General features: G+C 45.7%; 1 protein-coding gene across 3 annotated transcripts in view; it reads right to left on the minus strand.

The window, feature by feature from the left end:
- Positions 1-20375, minus strand: part of FBXL7 (F-box and leucine rich repeat protein 7) — a 215525-nt gene that overhangs the window by 141130 nt on the left and 54020 nt on the right. Inside the window, exon 1 of one of the 3 annotated variants that reach the window (XM_081919119.1) lies at positions 17240-17967. The exons of the other annotated variants lie outside the window; for them this stretch is intronic. Within the exon in view, the coding sequence (XP_081775245.1) occupies positions 17240-17276 (37 nt within the window). The 5' untranslated portion in view covers positions 17277-17967. Of the gene's footprint in view, positions 1-17239; positions 17968-20375 lie in introns of those variants that run through there. 3 annotated transcript variants of the gene reach the window in all.

Here is a 20375-nt window from a genome sequence, read left to right on the forward strand (position 1 = left end):
GCCCTCCTAGAAATTTACGGGGCAAAATGTGCAGGTACTTTCTAAGCAATTTCTGTGAAATGAGATGGTGATGTTATGACACGCTTCATTTTGTTTTATGTCGCTGCATGGCAGCCATTTTGTGACAGGTGTCCCCAGCACTCTCTCAAAATTTGAAATGTGCCCCCGGTTCAAAAAAGTTTGAGAGCCCTGCTGCCTATTTTTGTCGTCATTCTGAAGTGTGTACAAAACACGGTAGTTCCAAGTTGTTCAAGATAGAACCCATCTATAGAAAAAGGTGCTGAAAGAAATGAACGGAAGAATTTGTTGTGAGGGGAAACAGAATCCAACTCCCTGTTCTTTCATGCTAGCATTAAGCAATGTGAATATTGCAGACTGGATAAATTAATTGCCTTCCATCGGAGAGGCAAGAGGTTCTGGCCATTTGCCTACCGTAACAGCATAAATCCAACTTGAGTTGGCTTTGTCAGTCAACTCGGCTTCCATCTGTATGCATTAACCGAGTTTTGTAAATAAAGATTTCTCAGTGCAAGTCAAACCAGAGAGAACATATCCAATCTGTGCTGATGGGAAATGGCAAACTGAAAGATGGCTTTCAGCAATGGATGTAAATGTTTCCGAACCACGCTACCTGAAAGTAAGTACCATTGACAATGTCTGAAGTAACACAGTCATACGCAGAATTGAATGTACATGCTTCACCGGTGGTGAAGACAAAGACGAAGAAGACGATGACGAAGAAGAAAAAGAGGAGGAGTTTGGATTTGATATCCCACTTTATCACTACCCGAAGGAGTCTCAAAGCGGCTAACATTCTCCTTTCCCTTCCTCCCCCACAACAGACACTCTGTGAGGTGAGTGGGGCTGAGAGACTTCAAAGAAGTGTGACTAGCCCAAGGTCCCCCAGCAGCTGCATGTGGAGGAGCAGAGACGCAAACCCGGTTCCCCAGATTACAAGACTACCGCTCTTAACCACTACACCACACTGGTGTAGGCACTAACCCACTGAGGCACAAACCCATGACAGAACAGTTGAACCTCAGAAGTTGAATGCCTTGCGAGTTGAACCTTTTGGCTCCCAAACACAGCAAACCCAGAAGTGAGTGTTTCGGTTTACAAACATTCTTTGGAAGCTGAACGTCCGACACGGCTTCCGCAGCTTCCGATTGGCTGCAGGAGCTTCCTGCAGCCAATCAGAAGCTATGCCTTGGTTTCCAAACATTTTGGAAGTCGAACGGAGTTCCGGAACGGATTCCGTTCAACTTCCAAGGTACGACTGTAGCAGTATTGTAGCAGAACTATTTGGCACACATGCACCGAGCCATATGGCTGTGGCTAGATCGATAGCCAAGAGTCCTCAGCTAGCTAGCGAAACAGAATGTGAGGTGAAGCCCTTTAAAAATCCAAATTGCACATGGATTCAACATGTCACTTTAGGATAAGGCCTGCCAAACAGCTCTATGTTTCACATAGGTAAAGGTAAAGGGACCCCTGACCATGAGGTCCAGTCGTGACCGACTCTGGGGTTGCGGCGCTAATCTCGCTTTATTGGCTGAGGGAGCCGGCGTACAGCTTCTGGGTCATGTGGCCAGCATGACTAAGCCGCTTCTGGTGAACCAGAGCAGCACATGGAAACGCCATTTACCTTCCCGCTGGAGCGGTACCTATTTATCTACTTGCACTTTGACGTGCTTTCAAACTGCTAGGTTGGCAGGAGCAGGGACCGAGCAACGGGAGCTCATACCATTGCGGGGATTCGAACAGCCAATCTTCTGATCAGCAAGTCCCAGGCTCTGTGGTTTAGATGACAGTGCCACCCGCGTCCCTCATGTTTCACATAGGAACCCCCTTTAATGGAGACTGGGGCATAGCCGCCTAGTCTAAGCTTTTACGGACATGGATATTAGCATTTTGTTATTGTTCTTGAGCCGTCTGCTATTAATATACTGTTACCTTCCTTGAGCTGTTCGAAGGCAGCTGACTACAGATGTACATAAATAAAATAAACAGAAGGTAAAGTTTTAGGAAAGTTGAAATGGAAACCTTGCTTGAGGAAAGCAAAATAGATAAATCCTGCTGTTTGGCAAATGCTGTGCAGTTTTGTTTTTGATCATAAAAAAGCTCACTTGTTTCCCTCACTTTCTGCCTTCTCCAGCTCAAAAACCTCACTTTTACCTATAATCATACAAATGAGGAAACCATTGCAGTTATACAGTGGTACCTCGGGTTAAGTACTTAATTTGTTCTGGAGGTCCGTTCTTAACCTGAAACTGTTCTTAACCTGAAGCACCACTTTAGCTAATGGGGCCTCCTGCCGCCGCCGCTGCGCCGCCAGAGCACAATTTCTGTTCTCATCCTGAAGCAAAGTTCTTAACCTGAGGTGCTATTTCTGGGTTAGCGGAGTCTGTAACCTGAAGCGTATGTAACTTGAAGCGTATGTAACCCAAGGTACCACTGTACCATATAAGCAATGGCCTCACAGTCCTCATGCAACATTTAGATGGGCTATTTCAGGGTAAAATGAACTCGACACACCATGCAGACCGAAACTATTGCTGCAAAAGGTTTCACAAAGCTCAGCCTTAATTTAGAGCTATTTATTGAAAACACATGAAGATGCTCATGCAGAAGAGCTCCAATAAAGCAGTCAAGAGGAAGGAAGCGTCACTGGGCTGTCAAAAATTCAACAGGAAAATCTGTAAAATCATAGCATGAATAGAATTTCCAGATCCCTCTCTCCCAACTCAGCTTTATCTTTCCCAATATATTTATGAATTAAGGCTGCAATCTTACGAGCACTTATCTGGGGGTAAGCCCCATTGAACTGGGTCAACATGTCTAGGACGGCATTGTAAATCATTGCTCCAGCTGCATTGTGTTTATTGTGGGAATAGGAATTTCTATTGCTTGTCATGAATCGCTGAATTTGGACACTTCGAGATCCGTGCTCGCAGGAGGGAGTCAGTGGAGAACGTGGTTATTATGGGTTAGGGCAGCTTCTAGGAAGCCATAAGAGCTTAGATCTGGTATGCAAGAAAGACCGTTCTAGCGTTGCTTCTCTGCCAGACAGCAATGTCTTGAATTCTGGTTTCTATTTGTGTGTGTGTAACAAGCATAAAAGAATGAAAGAGCCCTATTGCATTAGACCTAATGATTAACCCTGCTGCAAAGTCCTCTTTCCCATAATGGCAAAAGAGATGCTTCCATGAACCAGGCCTCTGAAACTACAGTATGTCTCTTCAACCTTGTCAGACCCAGGGAACATCTGAATACCCTTGCATGCTGGCAATGCTCCTGTTATGACCCACCTTGGATCAGGCTGTGACTCACCAATGCATGCTTTCTGAAACCTGGGTCTCCAGCTGTTTTTGGACTACAACTCCCATCATCGCTAGCTAGCAGAACTAGTGGTCAAGGATTATGGAAATTGTAGTACAAAACAGTTGGAGACCCAAGTTTGGGAAACCCTATGCTATGAGGTCCTGACCTGGCAGTTGAAGACAAGTGCCATCATGACTACTGGCAATTGAGAGATCCATCCTCCATTCATTTGTCTAAGGTAAAAATGTAAAGGTAAAGGACCCCTGAACGGTTAAGTCCAATCAAAGGAGACTATGGGGTTGCGGCACTCATCTTGCTTTCAGGCCAAGGAAGCCAGCATTTGTCCACAGACAGCTTTCCAGGTCATGTGGCCAGCATGGCTAACTGGCTTCAGAATACCGTGACAGAAACCAGAGCACACGGAAACACCGTTTACCTTCCCACCACAGTGGTACCTATTTACAGTGGTACCTCGGGTTAAGAACTTAATTCGTTCTGGAGGTCCGTTCTTAACCTGAAACTGTTCTCAACCTGAGGTACCACTTTAGCTCCTGGGGCCTCCTGCCGCCGCCGCTGCACGATTTCTGTTCTCATCCTGAAGAAAAGTTCTTAACCCAAGGTACTATTTCTGGGTTAGCAGAGTCTGTAATCTGAAGCGTATGTTACCCGAGGTACAACTGTATCTTCTTGCACTGGTGTTGGCAAGAACTGCTAGGTTGGCAAGAGCTGGGACAGAGCAACAGGAGCTCACTCCATCGTTGGGATTCAAACCGCCAACCTTCTGATCAGCAAGCCCAAGAGGCACAGTGGTTTAGACCACAGCACCACCAGTGTCCCCCAACTTGTGTAGTCCGCTTTTAAAAGGTGCCTAACCTAGAGACCACTGCTATTATCTCGTAGCACTAAATTACACAAACTAATTATGTATTGTGCAAATAGATGATATAAATTCAATAAATAATAATAATAAATGTTTTATTGTGCCGCAGAGGGAGCGTAGAAGTGTGTAAGATGCAGTGACTTCTCTCTCTGCCTGCCTCTGCGCTATAGAATATTTTCAATGCATACAGGTCAGTGTAGCTTAGTGGTTGGGTAACGGTGCTGTTCCTCCGTTTGTGCCTAGGGAGTTGTACATTGAAATGCCATGCCAAAGGTCACTGAAACCATACATTTATTTCTGATTGTAAGCTCCCTGGGGCCACAACATGCCATGTTTTGCTTACAGCTCTGCAAAAGCACAGCCCACACTGACAGCACCTACAAAAACAGCAATTCAACAGCTAGTTTCCACCTAACGCCTTGGTTGTGAAACTCGGTGGTGTCCTGTGAATGGACACCACTATTAAATCAGTAAAGTGCTTTGTGGGCTTTCAAACCCCCCACCCCCCACAAAAAATATACTCATTTGTAACTTAAAAAGTAGACAAACATGTTGAATGCAAACTCCCAGGTCAAGTGCAGGCTCAATATTTCTAAAATATATGTCACCGTACCACACAGGAGCATAGCTGAAGCTTTCGCCCACAACCAAGGTATTTTATTTATTATATTGAAAAGCATGCATACATAGTTTTCACTGAGACATAACCAGCAAGCTTCATTTTATGCCTCATTTGTGACAGTATTTATTTTATTGTAGCCCAGATTCAAACATGAAGGAACTTGCATCCCGTTTACTGTGGCCGAATGCCCAGATTTAACTCCCCCCGTCTTTTGCATGCTACTGTTTAAATCTAAGCTATGAACTGTTTCACCATCAAGACACATGGAGGTCCAAAAGAATCATAGGTCCCTTTAGGCCCAGGTGGACTTCTGTGACTTGCCAAATCTGGATTCTTTCTGCTAGAGTGCTGACTGAGTTACAGAAGACTTGCCTTCCAGGAACTGAAAGCTTGTAGTCTATTTGCACCCGTTTAGATTCCACCAAATCTGTTTTCTCAACCGCCTGCATCATGGTTTGCATTCCAGAGCCATTTGCAATTTCTAGAGTAGCTTTCAAAACAATTCCTTCCTTTTAATTGAACTTCCTGTATGTCGAGGGCCACAAAACTCAATGGCATCGATGTCTCCCTCCAGATTTGTTTCACTCCAACAGAGACGTCAAATGCACATAAAATCCCTTCATGTCCACAGACCTGTTTGCAGCTTCAAATTGAATAGAAACACCCTTTAAAACCTGTGACGTCAATGTGCATTATCAGAGCTCCTGGACCTGCAAGAAATCCAAGACTGGAGCATGAGTCACAAACTTACAAGGCAGGTAAGTCTAGTCTAAAGGTCCGTCAGGTGCAGGGAGACCCCATACTGACTTTTGGGAGACAAATAGGAAGCCATCTGAGAGCAAACTTGCAAAGGTATCAGGTAGAATTCAACGCAGGTTATTTATGTATGCCACAACTGCAGCTCTTGTTTCGTTAGCCTAAAAATGGAAAGTGAGCAAGGTCCCAACTAAAGAAGAATGGCAACTTAAACTGATGGATATCCGCAACTTGTGGATCTAACATTTAGAATAAGAGAACAAGAACACCACATGTTTAAAGAGGATTGGGAAGTGTTTATTGAATATATGGAGGGAAATTGTGTATATTTGAAAACGTGAGCAGCATTAAGATAAATCCAACAGTGTAAATAAGTTTTGATGGATGCAATAATGGAATACCGAACGGTTTAGTTTATGTAAAAAATATGCAGGGATTTATATTGTGCAAAATGAACCATGGAAAGAGAGGAAGGGAAGTCACTGATATTTTAAGGTTGGTTAAGTGAATTTTCTAAAATGTAAAACAGAAATTTAATAAAAATTATAGATATAGATATAAAGAATTCAATGCAGCACTAAGTATGCATGCATGGAATGAGGTTCACTCGTACAACAGGACTTTCTCCACACCCCGTGTTTTAGAGTTTTCCCCGACCCTCCAAAGCAGATTTAAAGGGTGTGTGGGTCACACAGGGGGAGGTGAAACCCACAACGTACGATCTAGATACAGTGCTGATTCATTCATTATTGAATGCCATTCGTACCTTATTGCTGTTGTATTGATCCTGCTGCATTATTGTATTTATTAAATTATTGTTGGCATCCTTCTGTCTCGAGAGACAATGGAGTCCACTTGCAAGGGTGAAGTCAAACCGCTGCACTAGTGCAGACCTAGGCAGTGTGTATGGAGGTCCTGGGCTGGCCAGACATCAAGGCCCCCCTCTTGGCCTCGCTGATGTGGTCCAAGGGAAAGCAGAGCAACACATTTGGCACCAGCTTGACTGCAGGAGTTGCCAAAAGGAGACATACAAGGCGCCACCCAAACATCTTAAGCACTCCACTCCTTAGCCTTTTTCTTCTCCTGAAGATATCCCACAAGGCAGCAGGGGTTTAGGGTCAGAGTTTTCCATCTCCTAGATGTGCTACCTTCCCAGGTTGACAACCCCATCTTCCCTCACTTCTGTTTCTTGTATTAAAGGTAAAGGGACCCCTGACCATTAGGTCCAGTTGTGGCCATCTCTGGGGTTGCGACGCTCATCTCGCTTTATGGGCCGAGGGAGCCGGCGTACAGCTTCCGGGTCATGTGGCCAGCATGACTAAGCCACTCCTGGTGAACTAGAGCAGCACACGGAAACGCGTTTACCTTCCCACCAGAGTGGTACCTATTTATCTACTTGCACTTTGATGTGCTTTTGAACTGCTAGGTTGGCAGGAGCAGGGACCGAGCAACAGGAGCTCACCCCGTTGCGGGGATTCGAACCGCTGACCTTCTGATCGGCAAGTCCCAGGCTCTGTGGTTTAACCCACAGCGCCACCCGCGTCCCATTTCTTGTATTAGGGCTGCAATAAAAGTGGCTACATCAATTACTTGAAACGATCCTTCTCATAGTAGAAGAGGGAGTGTCCCTCTCCTTTCCATGTTAAGAGGGCATCACACATAAACTGTATACACATGGGATGGTGCTTAGAGTCCCAGGAAGCACTCTTGCAGGGATGATGAATTTAATTCATAGTTTACAAGCTAAAGAACCACAAAACCAGTAAGTCCAAGCAGCCATCATCAGCAGAATTTTAAAAACCTGTTTTGGCTTAATGTGATGAGATATGACTAAGCCTTTTGTCATGTATGTGGTCCTTTCTCTTCTCCATTTTTGGCATGCCTTCATGAAATTTGGATGTCTTAAACTTTGGCACCAAAGCATGGCTCCCAGGGAGGAAACTGCAGCTGCTTTGCTCCTCCCTGGGCTTTTCAGGTCAGCAGAGCACAACTCAGCCAGAGTCTGGCTTAACATGTCTTATGAACCCAGGATCATGGTGAAGACCTTTCCTACAAAGCCACAATCTGTACACAAGGTTTGATGGATGGTTGCTCAAGGTGTGCTCTCACCAGGACCCAGCAAATTCACATGATGTGCGAACCAAACCACTGTGTTATGTCAATGCTTGTAACCATAGCTTTCTGGTTCTGATAAAAACGGAAACTTATAGTTACTAGAAGACTTTTGCACATCGTTCAGACGTATCACAGAGGGAGGAAAAAAGAGGCTACTGTAACCGGAACAAAACTCATTTCTATCATGGCTCATGCAGCCGAGATATGATCATCTGAGCATAGCCCTGTGATTTGACATGCTGAGCATGCCGGATGGTTATACCTCTCAGAATATAGTTTAAGGGGTTTAAGAAAACTACTACCCCTTACGGTTACATAAAAAACTTTTTGTTGCCTCCTCCCCATTTGAGTAAAAACTCTCAGTAAGTTTAGCATCACACTGGGACTTCTAGCAGCTCATTGCTCTATCACACCCACCCACAAGTCCTGCCTTGCTCAAGTGCACAGCTTTTTATACACACTGCGGGTAGAGCAGTCCCCTTTAAACCAATTAACATATAACAACGTTACTTAAGCTAGGGGACTATTAAAAGCCAGCCACCTGGTTGTAGCCTTCTACAAGTCCTCTGCTCAAAAAACGGAAAGAGGAGAGGAGCGTGCGCAACTTTCAAAGATGGTGCTTAAAAGATGGGCTCCAGAAGAAAATAAAAAATTGCTCAACTAAATAGAAAATACACACATTCTTCTTTCTTCTCTGGCAATCACTCGTAGCCGAGTAAGATTGTCTTCCATAAACACGGTCTTAACAGTGAGTCCGTAAGTGACTGTGGAGGCCAATTCTGGATCCACACATCCTTCCACAGTGGGGACATTGGTTTCTGGGTGGGAGTTGATCATGGAGAGGGTTTGCCAAGCGTGCCTTCCTCTTAGCACATTTCGTCCTGAGTTTGAGCATCTTCAAAGTCCATGACACCTTTGGTAAAGGCTGTTCTCCAATCGGACCACTCATAGGCCAGTGTTTCCCAGTTGTCCATGTTTATACTACATTTTTTTTATATTTGCCTTGAGAGTGTCTTTAAACCTCTTTTGTTGATCACCAGCATTACACTTTCCATTTTTAAGTTTGGAATAGAGTAGTTGCTTTGGAAGACGATAATCAGGCATCCACACAACATGACCAGTCCAACAAAGCACATTAAAGGCGCTTGGAAGGGCTTGTTTAGCACTTTCATGCACATGTGCAGCTTCTCAAGCCATAGGCCCATGAAACTTGTATGGTCCAGTTGTACTGGGAGTGACTCTACAGGAGATCAGGCAGAGAAGGCTTTCCCCCCACTTGCTAATAGAGGTCCTAACTCAGGCATCCCCAACCTCAGGCATCCAGATGTTTTGGCCTACAACTCCCATGATCCCTAGCTAACAGGACCAGTGGTCAGGGATGATGGGAACTGTAGTCCAAAACACCTGGAGGGCTGAAGGTTGGGGGGTGCCTGTCCTAACTGGAGATAGCAGAGGTTGAAATTGCAACCTTCTGCATGCAGACCCATCCAAGACAGTATGAAAGTGTTGCATTGTTACTATATTTGTTATTATTACTATATTTGCTACTGTTTTGCTACGTTGTTATGGCATTGTTACAAAATTGTTTTGCTCTGTTATGCCATTGTTTCTGCAGTTCTTATTTGAAATGCATTCGTTTTCCTCCTTGCAAACCGCTTTGAGCATGAATTTTTGTGGAAAAGCAGCCTACGAATAAAAGGAATGAGGATACGCCCACCGATTCTATTATAAGCGTTCCACGCTAACACCAGAAAAGGCACTTTGTTTCCAGTGCTCATCTTGTCAAAATATATCCCTCAAATACTTTTGACCCTGCTCAAATATCACAGAAACACAGTCTTCCAAAGGCGAGAGGACCCAGTCTGTAATCTGGGATAGGATACTAAATTCTGATATAGCCTCTACCCCTGCTCCTTAAGGAAGTCTCCTTTTAATTTGTTGCCACTTCATTCCTCATATTGGACATGGACACAGCCAGTCTGGGGTGGAGCACAGAAGGAGTCTGGGATGTTTTCTTGAGGCCAATCTGCAAGTTGCCCTGCTCTCCTTGTTGACATTAGTAGCATTAGAAGCAGCCCTTAGCGGAACAGCATCTCACTAGCACTCAAAATTAGGAAAAACATATTCAGTGCTCTATCAAAGCATAAGATAAGGAAGTGTCCCTAATATCACTCTTTATCCAGGACAGAAAGAGGTTGATTCGAAAGACCAGAAAGCAGGGAAGAAGTTGTTAGTGTGCTAACTTCCAGTGTGAACATCTTATCTTGCAAACCACAGAGAAACAAATATCACTTGAATGGTGACAATAACGGGGGTACCTTTATATGGTAGTAGACAGGAATTTCCTGTTTCAAGCTCAAGCCTGGCCAAGGACTTCCTGTTTCTTTCTTGCTTGGAAGGATACACTAGACATGTCAGCCATTTCTTTCCCTAACAGCCACTGTACACCCCCCCCAAAAAAAGCTTTCAGATACAGTCTTGGAAGTCGAACAGTCTGTTCAACTTCCAAAACATTTGGAAACCAAAGCGCGGCTTCTGATTGGCTGCAGGAAGCTCCCTGATTGGCTGCAGTCATTGTATCAGGGAACCAGGCAGAGGGCCTTTTCGGTAGTGGTGCCCGCCCTGTGGAACGCCCTCCCATCAGATGTCAAAACGATAAACAACTACTTGACATTCAGAAGACATCTTAAGGCAGCCCTGTTCAGGGAAGTTTTTAATGTATGATATTTTAGTGTTTCCTGGTTTCTATGGAAGCCGCCCAGAGTGGCTGGGGAAACCCAGCCAGATGGGCGGGGTACAAATAATAAATTATTATTATTATTATTATTATTATTATTATTATTATTATTATTATTATTATCACACTGGCTTTACAAATCTTAAAGATAAAATAAAATTGGCCATTAAGAAAAACAAAAATAAACAAGACCCAGATAACACACCTTTTTTTTTTATAGAATAACTGTCCTATAGTCTTTTCCTGACCTGGCAAAATGTCAAAGACTATTTTCAGTGAGATTATTCAGAAGAAGGCAATCATTAGACCACTGTCTAACTGCTGTTGCAGACTCCAGTTCCCAACAGCCCCAGTCAGGTACAGTGGTACCTTGGATTAAGAACTTAATTTGTTCCGGAGGTCTATTCTTAACCTGAAACTGTTCTTAACATAAGGTACCACTTTAGCTAATGGGGCCTCCCGCTCCCGCCGCGCAATTTCTGTTTTCATCCTGAAGCAAAGTGCTTAACCCAAGGTACTACTTCCGGGTTAGCGGAGTCTATAACCTGAAGCATTTGCAATCCGAGGTACCACTGTATGATGAGAGCTGTGGACCAGTTGGAAGGACAAAGGTTCTCCATCCCTGCTTTTGACTAAGCCGAGAATAACTTTTTCAAAGCTTATTTCTATTGTGCTCAACTACACATCAACATAGTCCCAATATTAAATACTGGGGAGGATTGAAGTTTCCTTTCCAGGAAACCATGCATTTCTCCACATTTCCACCCTCTCTGAATGACCTAGACAAGGGAACATGTTTCTGTGGCAGGATAAAAGCACATGGCTCTTCTCCAGAATTCAACTAAAGGCGGGTGGGCTTAATTCCTCTATGCTGAAATAATATTGCTGGTATTTTTGTGCCACTTCAGCCAAGTGAAATATGCAATAATTGAGATAATAAAGGATGTGTATTCCTACAGAGCCTGTCCACCCTATGGCAAACAGAACGTTCCTTCAAGCCATCTCTTCTCCAAGTTACACTTCTAAATATGCACGCATGAAGTATAAACGACACACGTTGCTTTAAAGATTTATGGAGTAGGCTCCATGAAGGATGTGTGTTACCTGTTTTCGGTTTTCCTCCACCACATCTTCTCCCCATATATGTCATTCCTCTCTTCTTTGCCTATGGAACCTTCATATTCTTGTTAGCCAGTTTGATCCCAAAGGGATCTATGGATAAAAATGTATGAGCTGAACAAACTGGGTTGCATCCAATGGGTTCTCCTCAATACACAGAAAAGCTTTTTTTTAATCCAGTGGAGGCTTCTGTCAGTTTAATAGTGAGGGAGGGCATTTCGATCAATTCTGCCTCTCGCTCCTACACCTAGCTCCCTACACTAACTTTCATGCTATTCTGAAAGTTCCCCAACATGTAAAAGGTAAAGGTAAAGGACCCCTGCAGAGTTAAGTCCAGTCAAAAGTGACTATGGGGTTGCGGCGCTCATCTTGCTTTCAGGCCAAGGGAGCCGGCATTTGTCCACACAGACAGCTTTCCGGGTCATGTGACCAGCATGACTAAACTTCTTATGGCGCAACAGAACATCATGATGGAAGCCAGAGCACATAGAAATGCCGTTTACCTTCCTGCCATAGCGGTACCTGTTTGTCTACTTGTACTGGCATGCTTTCGAACTGTTAGGTTGGCAGGAGCTCAGACAGAGCAACGGGAGCTCACCCCGTCGCGGGGATTCGAACTGCCAACCTTCTCATCGACAAGCCCAAGAGGCTCAGTGGTTTAGACCACAGCGCCACCCGCATCCAACACGTAGCACCCAACACATAGCAGCAGCCAGCAGGGGCCCTGCATAGAGGCTCTTATGAAGGGTTTGAATTGCTGAATCAACTGGCCCAGTATAGAAGAAGAAAACAAAAAGCAAGCCCTTTGGGAACCATGAAGAGTCTCAGCCCTAGCCAAAATCCTTCGGATGAGAATGTAAAAAAATGTAAGTGACTGAAACAGTGAGGTGAGCCATCTGAGAATTCTGCAAGAACTCTGCTTCCCAGCCACTAGACAAGACATGGCAGGAAGCCTGGTCCCCCTCCTTGCTTCCTGACCACACTGGGAGACCAACTGGATGGGTGAAAAATTTCCTTTCTCATTGAGAGGAGGCAAAGAAGATTGGTGTTCCGCTCTTCTTGGTAGTGTGAAAAAATACAGTGTTCAACTAGGTTTGACTCAAAGTGTTGTTGTTGTCGTTTAGTCGTGCCCAACGTGTGACCCCCATGGACCAGAGCATGCCAGGCACTCCTGTCCTCCACTGTCTCCCGCAGTTTGGTCAAACTCATGCTGGTAGCTTCGAGAACACTGTCCAACCGTCTCATCCTCTGTCGTCCCCTTCTCCTTGTGCCCTCAATCTTTCCCAACATCAGGGTCTTTTCCAGGGAGTCTTCTCTTCTCATGAGGTGGACAAAGTCTTGGAGCCTCAGCTTCAGGATCTGTCCTTCCAGTAAGCATTCAGGGCTGATTTCCTTCAGAATGAATAGGTTTGATCTTCTTGCAGTCCATGGGACTCTCAAGAGTCTCCTCCAGCACCATAATTCAAAAGCATCAATTCTTCGGCGAGCAGCCTTCTTTATGGTCCAGCTCTCACTTCCATACATCACTACTGGGAAAACCACAGCTTTAACTATACAGACCTTTGTCAGCAAGGTGATGTTTCTGCTTTGACTCAAAGTAGCCCCACTGAAATCAACAGTAAATTCAGCTGGTACAGCTATGCTGACTACAACCCAAACAGTTAAAAAGCAGGGAAATGCTGAAAAACAAAGGGCTTTTTTTTGGTAGCTGAAGTTACTTGTATCAACGTTGAAAAGGTTCCTGTGGGTTTCATTTAATCTGACCTTCCCAAACATCACTTACACGAAAGCACAATAAGGACAAAACCATCTCAACAGTTCCATGGAGAACAGCATCTGAACAGGGATAGACTAGGCTCCATACATCTGAATGCAAAGCTCAGAAAAAAGGGTTTTAGTAAAGCGAAATTGCAGAGGTAGCATTTATATAGAACAGCTGGAGCACATTAAACTCTGCCTCTCTCTTGCTTTGTCCCTGGGGTTGAAAAACTTGCCATGTAGCCAGGAAGCAGCCCCACACTACACTGCACAAGGCAGGAATCCCTGAAATATCAAGAATCAACTACAAAGGGTTATAAAAGAATATATTTACATATATGTGGTGCTTGCTCAAAAGCCCATAGAAAAGAATAGACAGTGTCTGCTGCGTTAAATGTAATTCACAAGGCACCCCCCATGTTTATTTCACAAAGTGTGAGGCAGAAAGCAAGACATATTTTCAGCAGGGAACAACCCAGACTCTGAATTACTCCTGGTTCATTTGAAGCTAAAAAGATCCTCACATTATCCTCCATGACTCAAGGTCCATCAGGTCAAAGGTATTTGAAGTTTCACTCATTTTTGTATATGTACAGCTTCCTTTGTACTGAGTAAGTTTGTTTGGGAATTCCTCTATATTAAACAGAAGAATTTCTTGCCAATATTAAATGAGCATTAAGAGTTCGTGACAGAGCGGGAGAAAACACAAGGCAGACTGGTCCAAATTCACATTGTCTGGCCACATTCAAATTGCAGATAGAAAGCTAAAGGTAAGAGCCCCATCTAAATACAAAACTATTATGTACTTCATCGAAAAAAACTAAGATCATGGCCATTGGTCCCATCACCTCCTGGCAAATAGAAGAGGAAGGAATGGAGGCAGTGAAAGATTTTACTTTCTTGGGCTCCATGATCACTGCAGATGGTGACAGCAGTCGCGAAATTAAAAGACGCCTGCTTCTTGGGAGAAAAGCAATGACAAACCTAGACAGCATCTTAAAAAGTAGAGACATCACCTTGCCAACAAAGATCCGTATAGTAAAAGCTATGGTTTTCCCAGTAGTGATGTATGGAAGTGAGAGCTGGACCATAAAGAAGGCTGCTCGCCGAAGAATTGATGCTTTTGAATTATGGTGCTGGAGGAGACTCTTGAGAGTCCCATGGACTGCAAGAAGATCAAACCTCTCCATTCTGAAGGAAATCAGCCCTGAGTGCTCACTGGAAGGACAGATCCTGAAGCTGAGGCTCCAGTACTTTGGCCACCTCATGAGAAGAGAAGACTCTCTTGAAAAGACCCTCATGTTGGGAAAGATGGAGAGCACAAAGAGAAGGGGACGACAGAGGATGAGATGGTTGGACAGTGTTCTCGAAGCTACCAGCATGAGTTTGACCAAACTGCGGGAGGCAGTAGAAGACAGGAGTGCCTGGCATGCTCTGGTCCATGGGGTCATGAAGAGTTGGACATGACTAAACGACTAAACAACAAATTGCGTACTTTAAATACGTTTTCTAAGTGATTAATGCCACTGCTATTTAAGAAGGAAATATTGAGTCCGGTACGCAGGGATGCTACTTGGATACTGGTGAGAAAATTCCTGCACCTCTGAGATCCCTGTGCCCCCACATTCATAAGGCCTAGTGAATGTTTGTAACACCTCCACATACAATGGTGCATCCCACCCAGAGCTGCTTGCTTATTTATTTATTTATTTATTTATACATACATACATACATACATACATACCCCACCCATCTTGCTGGTTTTGCCCAGCCACCCTGGGAGGCTCCCAACAGAATATTAAAAACAGAATAAAACATCAAACATTAAAAACTTCCCTAAACAGGGATGCCTTCAGATGTCTTTTAAAAGTCAGAGAGTTTTTTATTTCCTTGACATCTGATGAGAGAGCGTTCCAGAGGGCAGGCACCACTACTGAGAAGGCCCTCTGCCTGGTTCCCTGTAGCTTCACTTCTCACAGTGAGGAAACCGCCAGAAGGCCCAAAGGAGCTGGACCTCAGTGTCTGGGCAGAATGATGGGGGTGGAGACACTCCTTCAGATACACTGGGCCAAAGCCATTTAGGGCTTTAAAGGTCAGCACCAACACTTTGAATTGTGCTCGGAAATGTACTGGGAGCCAATGTGCGGGTGCTATCTGGTCTCGGGGGCCACTCCCATTTACCAGTCTAGCTGCTGAATTCTGGATTAGTTGTAGTTTCCGGGTCACCTTCAAAGGCAGCCCGAAACATGAGCTGCACACTTCTGCCTGCTTATGTGGAAAGACATTTGACTGAACCCACTGAATTCACTCACAAGCAAACACACATAGGAAAAATAACCAGACAACAGTAGTGTTTGAACACGGCAGTTTTTCATTCCCAGAGCACGTACCATGGAAGTTCTTTTTTTTCAAATAGCATATTTTCATACCTCAACATTCAGAGAAATAAATGCCTCCTTGTAGCTAACCCTGATAGTGTAAAAGTAAAGGAACTGCCACATCTCCAGGCTCTTCTGACTGATCTAGCAGGCAGCAGAAGCAACCTTCCCTAAGGAGCTACAATACTGAGGTGGAATCTCTGCTTGCATACCACTGAGGAATTTCAAACAGACAGGAGACCCGGAAAGGGTTACGGCCTACAGACAGAATATCTCAAAACACACAGACACAATGGCAGGAAGGACCGACAACTAATTATATGCAAAGTGTGGCTCGGTTGCACTAAAATAACTGTGCTAGTCTAAATAAGAACTTTAGGAAAGAATTATGGGAAGGGGAAAGGGGAGCTGCTAAGTTTGGGTGTGGGCACATTCTCCAAGAGCAGTAAACTCAAACAACAGTGTGTGCCACTTGTGTGCTGTCCACCCTGCCAACTCACTTTACTCTCCACGAATCTAGTACAAAAGCGAAGGGGCATGCTCTGCTGCTAAAGCTACGTGCAAGAGTGAACTACTGCTGTTGGAGACCTTAAGTGTGAATGCAGACTTGGGGTGTATTTTTAAGGTGGCGCGATTTTCCTGCATTCAGGAGAAAGTCCTGTATTAACAATCTCCCTTTGTCAACCCACCAAGACAATCCTGCTACAGGAGACAGATCACTCTGCTGTGCACGATAAATGCTGTAACTGGCATGTCACCTATACGTGGGGCAAAAGATTCCTACGTTGCAGGGGGGTTGGACTAGATGACCCCTAGGGGGTCCTTTCCAACTCTACAGTTCTAGAATCCTATACCAAACAGCTTTCTCATACTCAGCCATAAGCATCTCCTTGCTTTTCCCAACAAACCAGATACGCATCCGCTGTGCCCCTCCCATCCTAAGCCGCCCACTCCAAAGTCAAGACTAGTTCCTCCTATGCACACAGTGAAGTCACTGTGAAGTCAGGTCCACAGGGGTGCCAACTTGAATAAAATATTGGGGGCAGGTAAGCCCCACCCCGCATAATCGATCACATGATGCGGCACATGGACATCATTTGAATGGCACTACCCATCAACTGTGGGGGGCAACCCCCTCAAATATTTTATTGGGGAGGGGCAAAGCACCTCGGCCCCTAGGAGTTGGGACTAACTCTGAACTCCATGGGACTAGCTTCTACGTAAAGGTGAAGGAGGATTGGGTTGCGGGTGCGAGGAGAGAAAGCCAAGGAAGGAACTACCCAAGCCTGTCCTTGAGCTTTTCCCCAAAGTGACATCCAGATTTTCCCGGGAAAGGGATTGCAACTTTGCAGTGCCTTAGCTGCGGTGGGGAGGGAGCGGGGAGAGGCGGGCAGACTCCTGCCGCTCGGGGAACGTCTGCAAATTCTCCGGACGCTCCGGAGAGGCTGGCAGAGCAGTGCCCGCCCGCCCTGCGTGCGCGCCTACAGCCCCCTCTCCAAGGCACCTCGGGACGCGCCGCGCCGTTGCGCCCGCCCTGGCCAAAGCGGACTTACCATCACTGCCGTACTGCTTGCCATTGTTCGCTCCCATCCTGCCGCCTTCATACTCTCGTCCCGGTCCTCCTCCTCCCCGCTACACCCACCATGTCGAACCACAGATAAACGTTTGGGCTGGGGAGGAAGGAGACAAAGAGAAGATGCGGCGCTGGTTGTTTTTAAAAGGCCACCGCGAAAAGAGGCGCGGCGGAGCGCAGGGGACTTTCTCTAGCCTTTCCTCTCCAGTTGGTTTCTCCCCTCCGCCGCCCTTCAGCCTTTTGCGACGATCGAAACAAACTTAAGACTCCTCCAAAAAGAGAGAGAAGGGGGTTTAAAAAACACTGAGCCTCCCCAAGGAAAGAGGAGGGGACACCGAGGAAGTAAGGGGCAGTAGCTCCAGATGTAATCCACCAGTCGATCAGAGCGCAGGGAAGGTGAGATTGTCAAGCCCACAGCAAGGAGAGAGACCGAGACGCGCTCCTTCCTGCAAAGCTGGCCGGGGAGTGGCAGAGCCCTTTGCAAGCGCTCCAGCCTCTTTTTTTTCCAAGCTCGGCTCTTGTATTTTCTCTCCTCCTCCTCTTCCCCCTGGCGGTGAATCGCGGCCACTTGTTAACTAGATTGCTTCTCCAAACACGCGCGCACCCGACGCCGCCGACTTTTGTTACGAGCAGGCGCCTCCTCTCCGTGTCAATCACCGCCCGAGCCTGAGAGAGACCAAGCCAGGGTCGTGGCTGTTTAAAGACACAGCAGCGCGCTGCACGCCCCCCCCCCTCCTGGCCAGCCTTTCGGTTTTCGCAGCGGTATTGCATCAGGAACAGCGTTGCGCCCAGAAAGATGTTTCCAATCATGTCCCTCTTCCCTCCTTGAAAGGAAACTCTTCGGAGGAGGGGGCTTCTTTTGTTATGGAGTTTGGAATTGTTGGCAGCCGTCTGTCTCGACAGACAATGGAGTGCGCCTCGGGAGTGAAGTCAAACCGCGAAGTGACCTCTCCGGGGCGCAAGCCTGGGCAGTGCGTATGGAGGTCATGGGCTGCCCGGACAACAAGACTCCCCTCTCGGCCTCACTGCCAGGGGTACCAGCTTGAATAAAATATTTGGGAGGGTAGGTAAGCCCCACCCCACATAATCAATCACAAGACAAGGCACATACATCCTATCTGAATGGCAATGCTCATCAACTGGGGAGGGGGCTCAAATATATTATTTTGCGGGCCAAAGGGACCTTAAAAAGGTAAAGGTAGTTAAGTCCAGTCGCAAACAACTCTGGGGTTATGGCGCTCATCTCGCTTTACTGGCCAAGGGAGCCAACATTTGTCCACAGTTTTTCCAGGTCATGTGGCCAGCATGACTAATCCGCTTCTGACAAAACCAGAGTAGTGCATGGAAACGCCTTTTACCTTCCCTCTGGAGAGGTACCTATTTATCTACTTGCACTTTGACGTGCTTTTGAACTGGTAGGTTGGCAGGAGCAGGGACCAAGTAGGGAGCTCACGCCGTCACGGGGATTCGAACTGCCGACCTTCTGATCGGCAAGCCCAAGAGGCTCAGTGCTTTACACCTGTGCTGGGCCCGGGAGTAACCCGAGCAACGCAGTCCAGGTCCGGTCCCGAATCCAAGGGTTCCGCAAGGAGTCAGTCCGACAGGGCCGAGGCAGGACACGAGGCAGGAAACCAGGCAAGGTAAGGCACGGGGTCACAGGCAGGCTCTGGCAAACAGCAACGTTTGGAACTTTTCTGCATGACAGTGAAGAAGGAACTGTACCAAGCATCCTTCATAGCCAGTCATTGGCTGTGCTGAATAGTATCAGACAGTGACAGAGGACTTGCAATTTTTAAGAAGGGCTAATGAAAGGGCGTGGTTTTGTGGACATTTTCTTGGGAGCAAAACCCATTAAAACTTAGTGGGACTGTCTACTGCTGAGTAAAGTCAGTCAGCAGCCACACATTCCAGTGAAGGAATATGGATCTGAATCAAGTCTACTTTTCCCCGGCAAACAGGTTGCAGTGGCAAACTCGGGGAGCTGGAAGGTACGCTTCTTTGAGACGCATGTAAAATAAATAAATAAAGCCAAAATGACACATTTAAATAAAGAACAGCCAGATTGAGTTTTCACATAGTTAGCGGCTATATAGTTGACAATTATAATGACAGGCATGATTGACAGGCAGACAGAGGCTGGATTAATCAGGCAGTAATCCCATTGAAACCAGACATTTAATTAAAGCTTCTTCTAGCCGCTTTTGTTGAATCTTTTCCTGGGAGGGGGGGCACCGAACATCCTCAGAGGAGTCTATGGAATTGCAAGCACACAATAACCTCCATTAATAAGCCCCTTGATAAATTAAACGGCCAAATTCTTTGGGAGAGAGCTGGAGGAAAAATATGCGGGTGCCTAGGAGCCAAGTTTATAACAATTTAGGGCAAAATTCCCAATCACTAATTTAAACAAAAATTTGCTTTGATAGCCAAGCTGGTGGTCCAGTACAAATTTCTGCTTTTAATTTAGATATTTGAGTTCCGTTTTTGCTTCCATCGTCTCCTTGTCCCTCTCCCCAAGGCCCTGGCAACAAGACACTTCTCTAAACATAAAAAGAAGATGCTACAGAAGTCACAATTCTTGCTTAGTACCTGTGTCTGCAGTCACTTAATCAAATAAATTCAGTGAAACAATAAATGTCTGGCTTATCTTACAGGACCCAGGTTGGCTGATCTCCCCCAAAGAGAGGCCTTTTAAAGTTCACGTCTGCAATTTTGAGTTTCCCAACCCCATAAAGGGGGAATAAGATGACTTGTTCACAACGTGCTCTTATGAAGGTTAACTGAAGGTTCCAAGTCCTATGTTCATACTTCCCAACAGTATTTTATAGGGAGGGAGCGCTCTTGGTTCGGTCTACAAGGTTCATACTATAAGGAGCAGAATTTCAACAGGGCTTTCTCCATCACACTCAGGATAAGCCACAACCGGTGAATTTCCCCCTTTTTGCAAATCTCGATGCTATAGAGCCTCCTGGACCTTATAACTGAGGCTGTGGATGCATTGCCAGGGAGGTCATTCTTTGCCTGAATTTGGATCGAAGCTGGTTTGGGGGGAACTCTCAAAATAGAAGAAGAAGACTTTGGATTTGATATCCTGCCTTTCACTCCCTTTAAGGAGT

This window comes from Podarcis melisellensis (assembly GCF_964234715.1).
Source record: "Podarcis melisellensis genome assembly, chromosome: 7".
In the NCBI taxonomy this organism is placed as follows: domain Eukaryota; kingdom Metazoa; phylum Chordata; class Lepidosauria; order Squamata; family Lacertidae; genus Podarcis; species Podarcis melisellensis.